This window comes from Aptenodytes patagonicus, chromosome 13, assembly GCF_965638725.1.
Source record: "Aptenodytes patagonicus chromosome 13, bAptPat1.pri.cur, whole genome shotgun sequence".
In the NCBI taxonomy this organism is placed as follows: domain Eukaryota; kingdom Metazoa; phylum Chordata; class Aves; order Sphenisciformes; family Spheniscidae; genus Aptenodytes; species Aptenodytes patagonicus.
The window spans coordinates 1,343,758-1,357,122 of record NC_134961.1 but is presented as its reverse complement, the minus strand read 5'-3'; the positions used below and the strand labels follow the sequence as shown (position 1 = coordinate 1,357,122).

General features: G+C 47.4%; 1 protein-coding gene across 1 annotated transcript in view; it reads right to left on the bottom strand.

Annotated features, from left to right (window-relative positions):
- Nucleotides 1-1,701: 1,701 nt before the first annotated feature.
- DNAAF8 (dynein axonemal assembly factor 8) overlaps nt 1,702-13,365 on the bottom strand; it is a 92,279-nt gene continuing 80,615 nt past the window's right edge. Inside the window, exons 28-32 of the mRNA XM_076350588.1 lie at nt 12,770-12,890; nt 9,978-10,195; nt 9,120-9,205; nt 5,055-5,124; nt 1,702-1,911 (exon numbers count right to left, since the gene is read on the bottom strand). Coding sequence (XP_076206703.1) covers nt 1,834-1,911; nt 5,055-5,124; nt 9,120-9,205; nt 9,978-10,195; nt 12,770-12,890 — 573 coding nt within the window. The 3' untranslated portion in view covers nt 1,702-1,833. The remainder of the gene's footprint in view (nt 1,912-5,054; nt 5,125-9,119; nt 9,206-9,977; nt 10,196-12,769; nt 12,891-13,365) is intronic.

Here is a 13,365-nt window from a genome sequence, read left to right as displayed (position 1 = left end):
ATGTCCAGCTCCCCGTGATCCCGTTTTTCACAGATCCAGGGGCTCAGGCGAGTTGGACACGGCGCTGCTGGCCCGTGTGCCGCTACGCTGGCTGGGTGTAGGGCTGCTGCTGGCCTCCCGTGCCCCTTTCCTGCACGTAGCTCTGCAGGCCTTGTGTTTCAGCTGCTATCTGGCTGTGTTTTATTCCGACACGCTCCTTTTTCAGATCAAATTCCCCAAGTGCTGGGGGTGGATCCTTTTAATTTTCATTTGTTTCAAAGCCGTACATGGCTTACAAGCATGACAGAAATGCGCCTGAGTGCAGGAAATGGCCTACTTAGCTGCAGGAGCAGAGCAGGCTTTTCCATCACGCTGACTCCCGGGACCCCATCCTCCCGGAGGACCGGCGCAGCTGCCTGCTTCCCTCGTGGCACGCGTGTTTCTGGAGCTTCTCTTCAGGAGATGTTCGGTCCCACCATAAAGCCCAAACAGCCTGTCCGGGCAGAACGGTGCTGGGGAGCAGAGTTTTGGAGGGTACTTCCAAGTTCTGACACGTAACTGCTGTGTGAGGTCAGGGCAGGTCCCCTGTCCGTGTCCCCCGTTCACCCAGCTGACCGTGACAATCTTTTTGCTGTTTCAAGGTAGGTTAGAGAAGGGGAGAGACCAAGGCAGGACTATTACCAGCTGAGGAAGCAGAGCTTGCAGGGCCAGACCTCTGACAGCTTTTGGACTTACTGGACACTTTCAGCCTGGTCTGAAAGGGGACAGAGATCTGAGAGGTGTTGAATTCTCACAGTTTGTGCGAGCCAATGCCTGGGGAGGAGGAGGACTCATGCCAGGCTCTCACGGAAGGAAAGGCTGTGCACAGAGGGGGTTCACCCTGCCAGCAGCACCCAGAGGTGGGCTGGCCAGCCAGCTGCGCGCTGCTCTGCCTTAATACCACTTGGAGAATGCACAGAGACTGTTCTTGCCACGCCTGTGATGTCTGGAACTGGATGCACGCGCATGCCTAAGTCTTTGCCATAGCAGGGCACACAGGGACATGAGGCCTCCTGGGCTGAGAAGAGTCTTCCCCAAAGGAGCTGAATTTGCGCAGTGGGTCCCAGGAAGACTGAGGACCTTCGTGTTAATGCCAGATTATTTGCCAGAGAGCTCATAGAAAGGACTCAGCCAAGGAGGAATTGCACTAGGATCAGCGGCTGCTGTAGAAGGAGGAACAAGAGGCAGGGTTGTGTGCCCATGGGAGGGCAGTGAGCTGGCGCTGGGCAGAGACAGGGCTAACAGGGCTGCCGGAGCAGAGGCAAGTGAACGTTAAGCTGTCCAGCTTTTAATCTTATTCAACAGCTCTACCTGGGGTACTGAACGCTCCAGGGATCCAACCTTCCCTCAGACTATTTATATTTACTGTGGTTTTGTCTTTGGTTCAAAGAACATAGTAGCAGCAGAAAATGGAGTCTCTCCATAACGTCTTTGGGGCCTGGGGAAGACAGAGTCCCCAAGCACCTGAGGGAAAGACAGCAGTGAACCCCTGCCCCTATTTACTTCACTTCCTGAGTTCTTCCCAGCCCGAGGAATGCTCCAAACCTTGCTCCATGAACGCAAGCAGATTGTCTCTGAATGCACTCCACTAGAAACCACGGCTACGATTCAGAAAGATTTGTTCTTGGGCACTGATCCTTCCTCCCACCACTCTCATTTATCTTACTGATGCTAATACCATACTTCAGACTTTATGTTTTAATGACAAACAAATATCAGTGCTCTTAGAGGCTGGGAGTCCCCTGTGTGTCCGTCTGCACAGATACCCACAGTGGCATCCACCCATGGGCTGCTTGGAGGCCTTGACCATCTTGGTTAGCAATCCCGGGATTCAATTCGGTGGATGCTCTCAGATGTCAGGGAGTCAAAAAGGCAACAGAGCAGCTCTTCGGCCTGGGGAGAAAAGAAGGAAGGTGTTGGGGGAGAGCTGCGATTTCTCTGCATCGCAAAGAAACTTCTTTTCAGATGTAGGTTTCTCGTGCGTGCTGCAGGCAGGCAGCATAGTGAGGACATTTACCAGGTTGAATTAATCCCAGCACAGAGGTGGCTATGAGTGTCCCACAGCAGGGAAACGTCTGCTAGTTGTAACCATTGTTTGGCCGTTCTCAAGATTCACATTTTCAAGGAAATGAAGAAAACCAACAACATGCAGAGTGCCGAGCGGGAAATCTAACTCCCTCCCCCGGCTGCTCTGCCTCCCCTTCCCAAACCTCACTCCTGTGCAGCTCTATTGGCGTGGCTCCTTCAGAGATGGGGAGGCCAGCTTGGTGCCAAGGGCTTCAGGACCAGTCTGTAATTCTGACTCTGCTAGTGAACACCATGTTCCTCTAAAGCATTATACATGCTGTGCTGACAGTCTACCCCACACAGCCCTTGGGGCCCTCCTCCTGCCAGCACTCTGCTTCTCCTCATAGGTTTTTAGGTCTCTCTCATAGGTCTCCAGCCCTTCTGCCTGCTGCTGAGGGGCTAAGGATCATGCCAAGAGTGGCTGGGATGTGTTTTCCCTGTGTCGCTCTGCTCCAGACCCAGGCTTCAGCTGTCTCTGCAGGGAGGGCTCCGGGCAGAGTGGAGGGATTAGCGCTGCCTGCCAGTGGAGGTTCAGCTGCATATCCATGGGCTTTTACTGAGGAACGGCTGTGCAGAGACCATGCCGTCTCCCTGCTCTGACCCGCTAATGTGGCAGGTCAATGACGTACTGCACCGTCACTGAGGGACGGCCACCCCAGCCTCACGATCTCATCCCAGCCATGGTGCAGAGCTGCATGCGAGGAGAAACCGTTCAGCCGCAGGACATCCCAGTCGTGAGGCTGACCGCAGCACTCCCTGACAGCTCTCTTATTGCTGGGGAGGTTCCAGCCTGGGTATGGACCAGGTGCAGGGACATCTGGGACCGCCTCACAGAGGCCCTCTGGAAGTTCAACAGCCCCTTAGCGGTGGCACCAACAAAATGTGACTCTATCACTTCCAGATGTGAGCTGCTCTGCGTATGTCCAAGAGAAGCCTGCATGGGGAGCAGGCACCTGCAGGGTCACTGCCTGAGAATAAGGAACTTCCAAAGCATGAATTCATCTGCTCCTAAGGCAGATGTTTCAAATAGGGCAGGTGAAAAGTGCTATAAATATGCTTGCTTCTCTCAGTGACTGCAGAAGGAGGCAAGACAACTAGCCCAGACACAGATGTCAGAACTGAAATAGTCCACGTCTGGAAAGCTGATTTCTCATCCTATTGCCTAGTCCCAAATCACACAGGGAGCAAGTATGAAATTCCTTTTCACTTCCATGGCTCGACTCCACCAGTAAACGCTGCAGCTCTGAGCAGAGCATGAGGATTTGAAATCCATGTTCATTTAACCCTCCTGAACTTTGCCTGATATCATGTTGTTGCTCATTAGCTTTGACCTGGAAAGCCTGGCTGACATTTCATAAACTCATTAGCAAAAGATCAGAGGATCAAACATCGTTCCTAGGGACATCCTTTGAGGGTACAGTCTTTCCGTGGTGAGCTTGCTCCTCAGATCTTGCTCTCTGCTTTCTGAACCTACTCTGAACTTTGGAGCAAAAGGCCCATTTGAAAATAAACATTACTTGCCGTTGTGCTTCTTGTAACCCACAATGAGAAGTGCTGCACCCACCACTGTCCCAGGACTAGACCCGTGGTCTAAACTCTGAACTGCTGTGAGTAGCCCCTGCTCCCACCAGCGCCAGAGGGATTTGATTCAGTGGCCCACGCTGCCAGAAGCAGGGAAGAAGGGCTGAGCATATTTGCTTTTTCTCTTATCTATCACAGAAAGTACTATAAGCCTCTTTGATAGGCTGATTCCCCATAGCCGTGAAGCAGAAGGGATTTTATGTCAGCCAGAGGTATGTAATGTCCTTTTCAAAGCAAATCAGAAGACAGCCTGGACTTGCTGCCCTGTCACATTACTTGGCAACAGCCTGGCACCCTGGCAGCAGTAAGCGCTGTGCTATGACAGCCTTGCAGCTATCGCAGAGCTGTGCAGGCAGACCTTCCCAAGCACTGCAGCGCGTACAATCCCAGCTACACCCAGGGAGAATTTTACTGTGCCTTAGGGAAAGCTGCTGAAAACAGCAGCTGTATGACTTTTGGGAAGTTTGGGGTAGTTTTGCCTGCGTTAAAAGCAGGAACACAGACTTCCAAGAGGGCTCTGTGTCTTTTAAGGATCAATCCTTAGAGCACTGGTACTGAAGGCAGCAGCTCTGATATATGAGGTTAAAAACACATCTCACTCTCCTGCTGGGGTTTCTTGGGAAGCAAAAGGGATCCACAGGAAAGGCTTGTTCACTTGCTACTGTTTCTCATTCTCCCCAATTCTTTTACACCTCGTAGTTGTATTGAATGTCAATTGAATTGACAACTCTTGATTGAATGTCAACTCTTCAGGCACTGCCTCCTGTATCTTGTTTGTTTTGTACTAAACTTTGATGATAACAGCCAGAGTTTTAAAGGTGTTTGTGCAGTTTATTCCCATTAGGTGCCCACATGTCTTTAAAAACCTGGAGCTTAGTGTTTCCTTTCTTGGGATGAGCTACTGAGAAAATATTCAGCTAGCCCATCCCAGGAATGGCTAATGGCTTAATTTCTCGTCTTCCATTTGGACTTGGGCTTCTGAAACATAACTTTCCGAACACAGGACACGTGCCAGCTTGGCAGTCGGGCTGAATGTACATTTCCTGTCACTTATTGACAAGTATCACAGATATCTTACTAAGTGTTGATTCTTCATAAAAAGTAACTGACATCTACAGAAAATGTTGAATCTGTATCAAAGTCTCAAAATATTTTGATTCAAAGTAGTGCCACTGGTGTAATGTGGAAGGCAGTTTGACAGGGTTTTGGTCCCACCTTCCACCATGTGCTGGGCTCTCAATATAAGCCAAGGCTTGGGGCTGTCATGAGGCACCACCTCTGTCTCATACAAATTGAAATTTTCTACTAAAATTCAAACAATTTGGCAAGTTTCATTCATCACAGGGGCACAAAGGACACATATCTATACCATAAACTGCTCTACTTGCCTGTTTCTCATTTTGGGGATAAAGGAGATGCTGCGCAGTGTCCAGGACTGACTGCTTCTGCCAACAGACACTGGGGGTAAAGAAAAACAGAAGCCAGTGTTACTTTGCCACCCAAGCTGTCAGAGCCTGCAGATGACCTAGCTTTGAGGAGGACTATGCTCTGTGCCAGCAGCTCTGGCCATGTGCATCTGTTACTGAACTTCTTTACACAGATAAATCCTGGGTTTTACAAAGCTTTGTATAAATGGATTTGGATTCTTAAAATATAAGACTTCAAACAAACAGTAATGACCTGTTGCATAATGGGGTCTCTGGGGCAGTGGGAAATACACATAAATGTAGATAGTTAGCTCTGTGCAGGAGTCTTTTTCTCAACAAAGATAGCGTGTGTGTTTTCCTCAAAACCTAGGACTTTCTAAGCTGCTTCACTAGTCCTTGTTTTGCTCTGGTCCAGCTCAAGCCACACACGAGTTGACCACAAGACATATTCAAGAGAAATTCAAAGGCAAGATACAAATTTCAAAATTGCCTTTTAAACTAACTCTATGCTCAGAGTCTTAGGCTTGAAAACTCTCCAGAGGCTTTGGAAGCCACTCCCTGCTCCCTGCCCCCATATCCAGGTATTGCGCTTGGCAACAGTTTTCCCTTCAGTGGTTTTCAACAGCTCCGAGATTTTACATCTCGTGTGTTCATTTTTTGATTTCTACACCTCCTTTCCCTCCAAAGCTCCCAGAGATGAGCTTCCTATAGGGATAACATCACTCCCTGCTAACAGCAATTAACACTTGGTAAGAATGTTTCATCAGAGAGAATAACATCCAGCTAAGCTCCTAAACACTTGACTTTTGTTCTGATTGCATTACATTGTCTAAAACCAGGAAGGTATAAGGCCTAGTCTACACCCCGATTTTCTTCTGATGCAGCTAGGTTTTCGGCGTGCTTTAGTCAAACACTGCTTACCGGGTTCAGTACCACATTAACCAGGTGAGTTCCTAAAGACCGTGCACAATATAGTTAGGCCCTAACAACCTTACGGGCATCTGAAAGTACTTTTTAAAAGCTCAAATAACTACAGAGGAGTAATCGCTATTAAATCAGTATCACCTATTAACGTAGCTAAATCTAGTTTGTCACGCATAAAAAGCAGAGCATGCCTTTCTTCCAGGAGTCGCTTTGAATCTTCCCTCTGCCACCCTGCAGCTAGGAAATCTGGCTGCAAAAACAAGTTATGACAGGGAAAATTCAAATGCTTTATACTGGAGGTCCAGGCAACCGGATGCTGACAGAACAAGAAAGGTAAGTGTCTCACATCATTTCTTCTTATCTGCGGATAGGGTTGTGTCACTTTTCTCTGGATTCTCCCCCCACCCCCAGTCCCCACTGCTCTTAGGCTGTGCTTCAGCTTCCCCTCACCTCTTCCAAACACTTACTTCACTCTGCCCTATGAGTTGCCCTTGGCACCCTCCCAGATTCTCACTTTGACTCCACTCTTTGCAGTCAATCAAGCTCACAGGCTGCTTTTGTGCCCCCACCTACATAAATTTTGTCCCCTTCTCTGTTCTTCCTGCCCTTTGGTGCAGAAATAATGCCTTCATAGATGTCCGGAGAACGGACAGTGGGCACTGCTGCTGCTGAACAATAATCACTACACAGTTATGAGGGTCTGTGTCTGTCTTTAAGGCAACTGCTCTGCACAGCACATCCTCCAGTGATTGAATGTCTCTCCTTGATGTGCCACTGCTAGAGCTGGCTTAGGAAAGCTTTAATAGGCTCTGAACTACGAGCAGTTATACTAGCAAAGCCCGCATAGTTTCTCTCAACACCTGATTCCTTCTTATCACAGCCCATCTCTGACATCATATCCTAGGCTTCCATACAGATGGCAACGTTTCTCCCCGTGGCACAAAGCCTAAGTAATGTGGCTCAGCTGTGAATCAACTCCCAGGGCCGTAAAATAATCTCTTCCACCATGGTGCTTCAGCAATGCAGCTGAAATGCAGGCCAGAACCTGTGCAGGTATTGAAATCCTGGGCCGTGGCAGTAAGAGTGAAATAAATACACAGTGATTTACTCAGTACAAGAAAGGTCACGTGGCTCCTGCTGACGGAGTCATAAGTGTAATTAACCTCAGATGTTATTTTGAAATGTTTATAAACTAGGCAATGAAGATGTCTTAGCATGAAGTGTCCTTATGAGACACTAGTTAAGTCAGGCTGGGTTTTCAAAGATATTTGCAAAGTTGATTTTAAACATTATGATGGCTTACGATACAATAAGGCTATGAGTTTACTGTCGGCTAAAGTTGATCTACCCGAGGATCACTGCCTCCCCTCCTCCCCATCCTTGGGCACACCTTGCTGCCCCTCCCTTCCACAAGTGTCATCGATCATGAAGGCAAATATTTTTTTTGTAGAGCTGGTTTTAAATGGCTGCATGATCACTAGTTCTGGCACTGGGGTAAGAGGCAGAGTGGATCCTGCCATCTGGGAGTGCCTCCTGACAGCCATAATTTATGCACATGTATTTTGCAGTTCGGCAAGGAAGTTTATCCTTTGTACAGAGAGCCATACTGGCACAGACCAGGATGAGGGGTGAAAGACACAGCTGAGACTGGCACCTATTCCTCCCCGCTTCCTTCTCAGCCCATCGGCTCACTGTGAATGGCAGTTAGAAGCCACTGCGAGGTTTGCTCTGGGGGTGCTGCCTTGAGACTGGCAATCTTAAAACATATCGAGTTAAGCCTACAGAAGAGGGAAGCACTGGGTCGCAGCTGATCTTGTTATGCAGCACCCATGACTCTGATGAGCAAAAGCCTGGGGAAAATAAAGAGGTGGGGGATCTTGTACTGGCTGCCGGCTCTGCTGACAGCCACTCTCCCAGAACTACCTTCAGCAGTGATCTCTGGGGTTCCCAACAGCTCACTTTTTCCCTGTAAACCAGGGAAAGAGTGGGAGAAAACTCACTAGAAAGGTCTTCGGTAACTTGCTCTCTGCTTCCCATTAGTGCTGTAACTTGCAGGGTGAAAAGTTTGGGATTTGGCTCCCAAGGGTGTGATTTGGAATGAATGGGAGCAGTATCTAAATTTTGTCATTAGCTTAAAAACATTTTGAAAAGTTACCGATGAAATTTGTTCCAACTATTCTTCCCAGGTGTGGCCTTGTGACCGAGCATCGTAGCATTTCATCAACGTACGAGAACTCCAAGGTGTCTACCAACTTGGATGTTCAGATTTGACCCCCTTGATGCTTGTAAACTCCAGCATCCTTGAATTCCTTATTCCTGTCCCATTGACAGTGTTACCTGGAAGTCCTCCAGATGGTACAGCCAAAGTCACGACAGTCTTATCGGTGTGGCTGCTGGACTGCTCTATACCAAATGTGTCAGAAAAAAACCTCTCTTGGCTTCCTTTCCCAGAGGAAACCATGTGCATGAATTACACATCGCATTGCCAAATACCAGCCCCTGTGCAAGGAAACTTTCCCTCTGGGGAACAGTGGGTTAATTGGCCTGATAATCATTCTATTTCACTAATCAGTCCCTGTAGAGGGGTTCTGTTTGTTTTACCAGGCTCATACATCTTCTACCCAGCATTTCTGGTGATTTATTTAAGAGACTAATTTTTGATTTTGCTGTCTGGCATTTATTTTAAGGTTTTTTTTTCATAGCAAACATAGAATCTGCTAAGATATTTCTCCTAGGAATTTTATTGATTCAGCAGGTCTATTCCCAATGTGAGTCCTTATTTCAGAGAATTCCCTGTATTCGTGGAACCACGCCACCAAGCCTCACAGACACTCCAAGTCCTTAACAAACAACACAACTCAGTATTTAAGGTCCTGAGTATAGGACACATGACTTTGAAACTGGGGAACACTCTGAGGTATTGACCCATTAACAGCAACATAACTTAGGAAGAATGGGTTGCCTTTGAGTGGCACCTGACCTCATGGGAGTCTGAACTGGAAGTGAATTACAGAGAAGAAAGTCAGCTGCCCTCCTTCAGATCACAAGCTCTCTAGCAGGGGGCTGAGACAGCGCTGTTAAAGCGATATTGTCCTCACTTACCTGTCCAGCAGGGAGTCGAAGCAAATGACCGCATTGTCTCGCTGTGCTGCTAGCACCAGACACAAACCATCCATTAAGAGGGAACACTACAAGAGAGGGAAGAACAGAGCTTTAGTGTTGCTATCCACTTAAATAAGTCTGTAAGCCTCACTGACGAACCACTGACAGTATAGATAACTGCTTGTGTGCTGTGTGAGGGGATGAGAGTCACAAAGCAACAGACCCTTTCAAATCGAAAGAGTATCATGTCTGAACTGTTAGCTATCCCGCTCCTATGGCATGCTATTATTCCTGTTCCCTTCTCTCAGAGTGAAAATAAGCAGGCTACTTAGGTGTGTTATTCAGTCACTAAGTCTGCTGGAAGCAGGAATACGGAGATAACGGTAAATGTTGAGATATTGTACTTGAAGGAGCCCATCTCTCTTCTGGCAAAGGAAAGCAAATGCTGTAATGTTCACCTTTGGCTCAGCAGTGCCAGACCCTTCTGGAAACGTGCCAGCTCTGCCCAGAGCAATTCATCTCTGACAGGAGGAAGTGTTTCCATCGCCAGGAGAGCAGTGCCGCTGCCATGGCTCTCCTTCCCACACGCTGATTCGCTTTGTCCTTCCTAGAGAGCTGTGCACATTCCCGTGTGCAGAGGGATGGCGTCCTCAGGGGAACCGCAGGGGAAGAAAGTAGTGCTTAGACTAATTGGATGCTAGATGTAATTGCTATTCTATACAGAGGTACTTCAAAGGGATGCTGTCAGTTTAAAAAATCACAACCTGAAAAGATCTTACCTGTTCTTATTACAGATAACACCTAACATTCTTATAACTGAAAGGCTGGAAGCAAAGCACAACTCCAGCTGTTTCATACCTTTGCTGCAACACTGCACTTTGCCCTGCTTAGTGTCTCAGAGATGCAGTGAGCTTGTGGTCCATCCAGGACAGTGAGGCGTACTCCAGTCACTGTGAAATCTTTGCCAATAAGCTGATCAAGCAGTTCGACATAAGGTGGGTGCTCTGAACCCCGAAGGATTATCCCAGGCAATACGAAGCAAGTGGTTTGGCAGAGGTTATCAAGCAATGGCCGATCTGATGGGAAAAGATCAAAACACAACAGATGCTTATTTTATATCTACCCCCCTCAACTGCTAGTCCCCTAAGTAATTCTTCCCTGCCACAGACAAGTAACTGGAAGATCAGAGGCTCTCAGGCATTGTTATATCGTTTGGGATGTTCACAGATGCAATTGCTCATCCTGAACTGCCCAACTGCTGTATGCCTACGTGTATGTATCTGGAGATCACAAGACAGCAGTAGTGACCCCATTTCAGGAGTCAGACAAGGACAGCTGCTGGTTTGCTACAGGAGATACTATTCCATTTAATTTCTTCCAAGCAAAGAAATCTGTTAATCCAGCTGCTTTTATAATCCAAAATGTAATTCTCATCAGCATACATAAGACAATGTATTTCATATTTTCCTCATGATAAATCTGTGTGTCCATTAGGCAGCAGCTTTGTGACAATTATTTGGTGAAAGGAGAGGTTTCTTTGTGTGCAAGAGCTACCTCTAGTGTTCAAGATGAGACCATAAAGTGAACGATGGGTCTGCCTTGCTGGAGGCGCTTACTATATTGTGCCTGACAGTTCAGAGATCACGTGTACTTGCTTTTCCAGGACACTAACTCTTTGAAATACATTTTCTGAGACACAAACACATCAGGGCTGAACACTGTTTTCCTTTTTACTCTGCTTAGACATCTTCAAAGCAAAGAGATCCTCATGCAGCAGGAAATTAGGGGCACATATTTTGAGATTTGCTCCCAACACTGGGCTGTACAAAGCTTGCAGAATACTTGTGCTCTCCCCACAAGCAGCTATTTCTTTTATTTTCTGCAATCTCTTCTAAAAATCAAGAAGCACCTCAGTCACAGCAGACCTGTGCTACAGGCCTGGCCCTTTCCCATCGTGCAGTAAGTTGTTGGGGGAAATACCCTGCCTGTCAGCAATAGCAACACAGGATATTTTGGACTGGGAACACCTGCAAGTCTCCTCTCACTGCAGCTTTGTGCTCTGAACACAGCTTGAGCTGACATACAGGAAACACAATGATGTGATCACATCTCTGCAGCTACCCAGACGAGAAGGTCAGACAGCTACATGCAGAACAGCCTGGTCATCTCAAAAAGCTGCTGTTACACACACACAGTTGCCAATCTCTTGTTTCAGGACTCATACAACGGCTTGGGAATGTCAGTAACATTTCAAGATAGGCCTCACCCCTCACCGCAGGCATCAGTTAAGTCTTAAACCTTCATGCAGTCAATCTCTGATATATTAGTGTGCAATGTAAGAAAAGGAGCTTGCCTGAGGATTTGTGATTTTTGTAACGACCATGAAGCACGCGTAGGGCATAGCCCAAAGCCAACATAAGACAGTGGAAAGAATTCATTGCTCATTACCTTGGGAAAAATCCTCCTTCAGAGATCCCCTACACAAAAGTGACGTGGTGCCTACCAGGCAGCTATGCTGTCATTAACGCGGAGCCCTTGGCTTACCACCATCCTCCTGGCACCTGCTGGTATGGGGTCAATGCCCAGAAGTCCTGTATCAGTAAGGGTTTTAGGTGGGAGCTGACGGTCTGTAATTCTGTAGCATTTTTATCATACTCGTCTGCCAGTCCACAACAATCTTGTGGTTTTACTGCTGGGATTAACAACTGCAGCAATCAGGTGTAGGACAGGAACATTTTCTCAGCTGCCCACCCTCCCGCTTGCCAGTCACATCAGAATTCAAGCTACAGGAATGAGAATGACCCGGTTCTAAACACATCTGCTCCACAGTGTGGAGAGATCCACAGGGATGCTCTACCTGGTCGCTGCTTGTTTATAAAGGCTTGGGATCAATCCACAATATCCCAACGTGGAAGCATCCCCATGTGTTAGTTACAACTCCTGACATGTATGCTGCTGCATCACAGCCTGCGTTGTATACATGCCTATCAAGTAAAATCTACAGAAAAGCCCAGAGAAACTGTAGGCATCTGAGGGAACTGACAGGCTTGCTGAAGCTTTGACTTCAAATCAAAGTCAGACCAGCGACAACTGAAAGTCATTTTGAGCTGGCAGCTGTTCAGCAGCTAGTGGGAATTGAATGAGATCTCAGCCCAGTTCCCGAGAGTTAGATGTCCACACTGCCAACAGCACTCCCTGCATAAATTGTTATTTATCTACTCACAGAACGAAACGTCTCATAAATGCCCATCGCTACAGTGTCTTGGCCTCTCCTGTGGCAGGCTTTGAATGGACATGCAAACCACCGTGGCCAAGTTGGTGTTGAAACGCGTTGTAAAATTTCAGCAGAGAAATGCCCGCTGTTGCTTACGCTAGCTGTGTTGAAAGTGTTTGTTCTTCCGCAGGTGATAAGGTCAGCACCTCTGAACAGCCCTGTATTTAAACTCATGAAAGCACTGCCAGTGGAAAGGCCTGGCAGGTAAACAGTTAAATGGCTGGACTCCACTGGAGCTGTTCTTTGCAGCTCAGAGCTGTCTCTCCCTTCTGAAAGGACATCAATACCAAATCTTGCTGCCACCAGATGGTTTGTCTTGCTGTCCAATTAATCAATAACAGTCTCAATCTATAACGAGAGTTATGCATTTCCTTACCAAGATCGCATGGTTGCTCAGAGCCCAATAAATTGAGTTGCCCTCCTGTTTCACGTTTTATGATCTTGCGCTGCTTGTTGATTTCCAAACTGACTATGGGGTCACGTTTCAGGTTATAGATCTGCAGGAGGGAAGGGAGGGAGAGAGAGGCAAGTCATGTGAGCACCATTACCTAATCAGAAAGGGTAACACTTCTTAAGAATTGACTCAGGCAAGCTGTGAAGCTTTTTTTGGTGTTGTGTACTTCTGTAATTGCCAGCTTAGAAAACACCTGCTTGTCTGGAGATACAAGAACATTTTGCATGTGTTCTTTTTTTATTGAGGCTTAATTCAGTATGACATCTTGTCATCCTTTTAAAGGTCCTACATCCAGACACCTTTCTAAGGTCTCTGCTCCCAGCTTTTCAAGGCCAGACAACTTTATCCAGTGCCACACTGATGTGTAGCGGCTCCCTTCTGTCTCTGAATGAACTGGCACATCCACATGTCCCAGCACAGCGCAGTCACGATGCTCTGGACTGAGTTGCAGAGGGAGGGCATCCACATTAGCAAAGCATATTACAGATGTGGCCGGCTGCTTCCACTTCCAGAGCTAA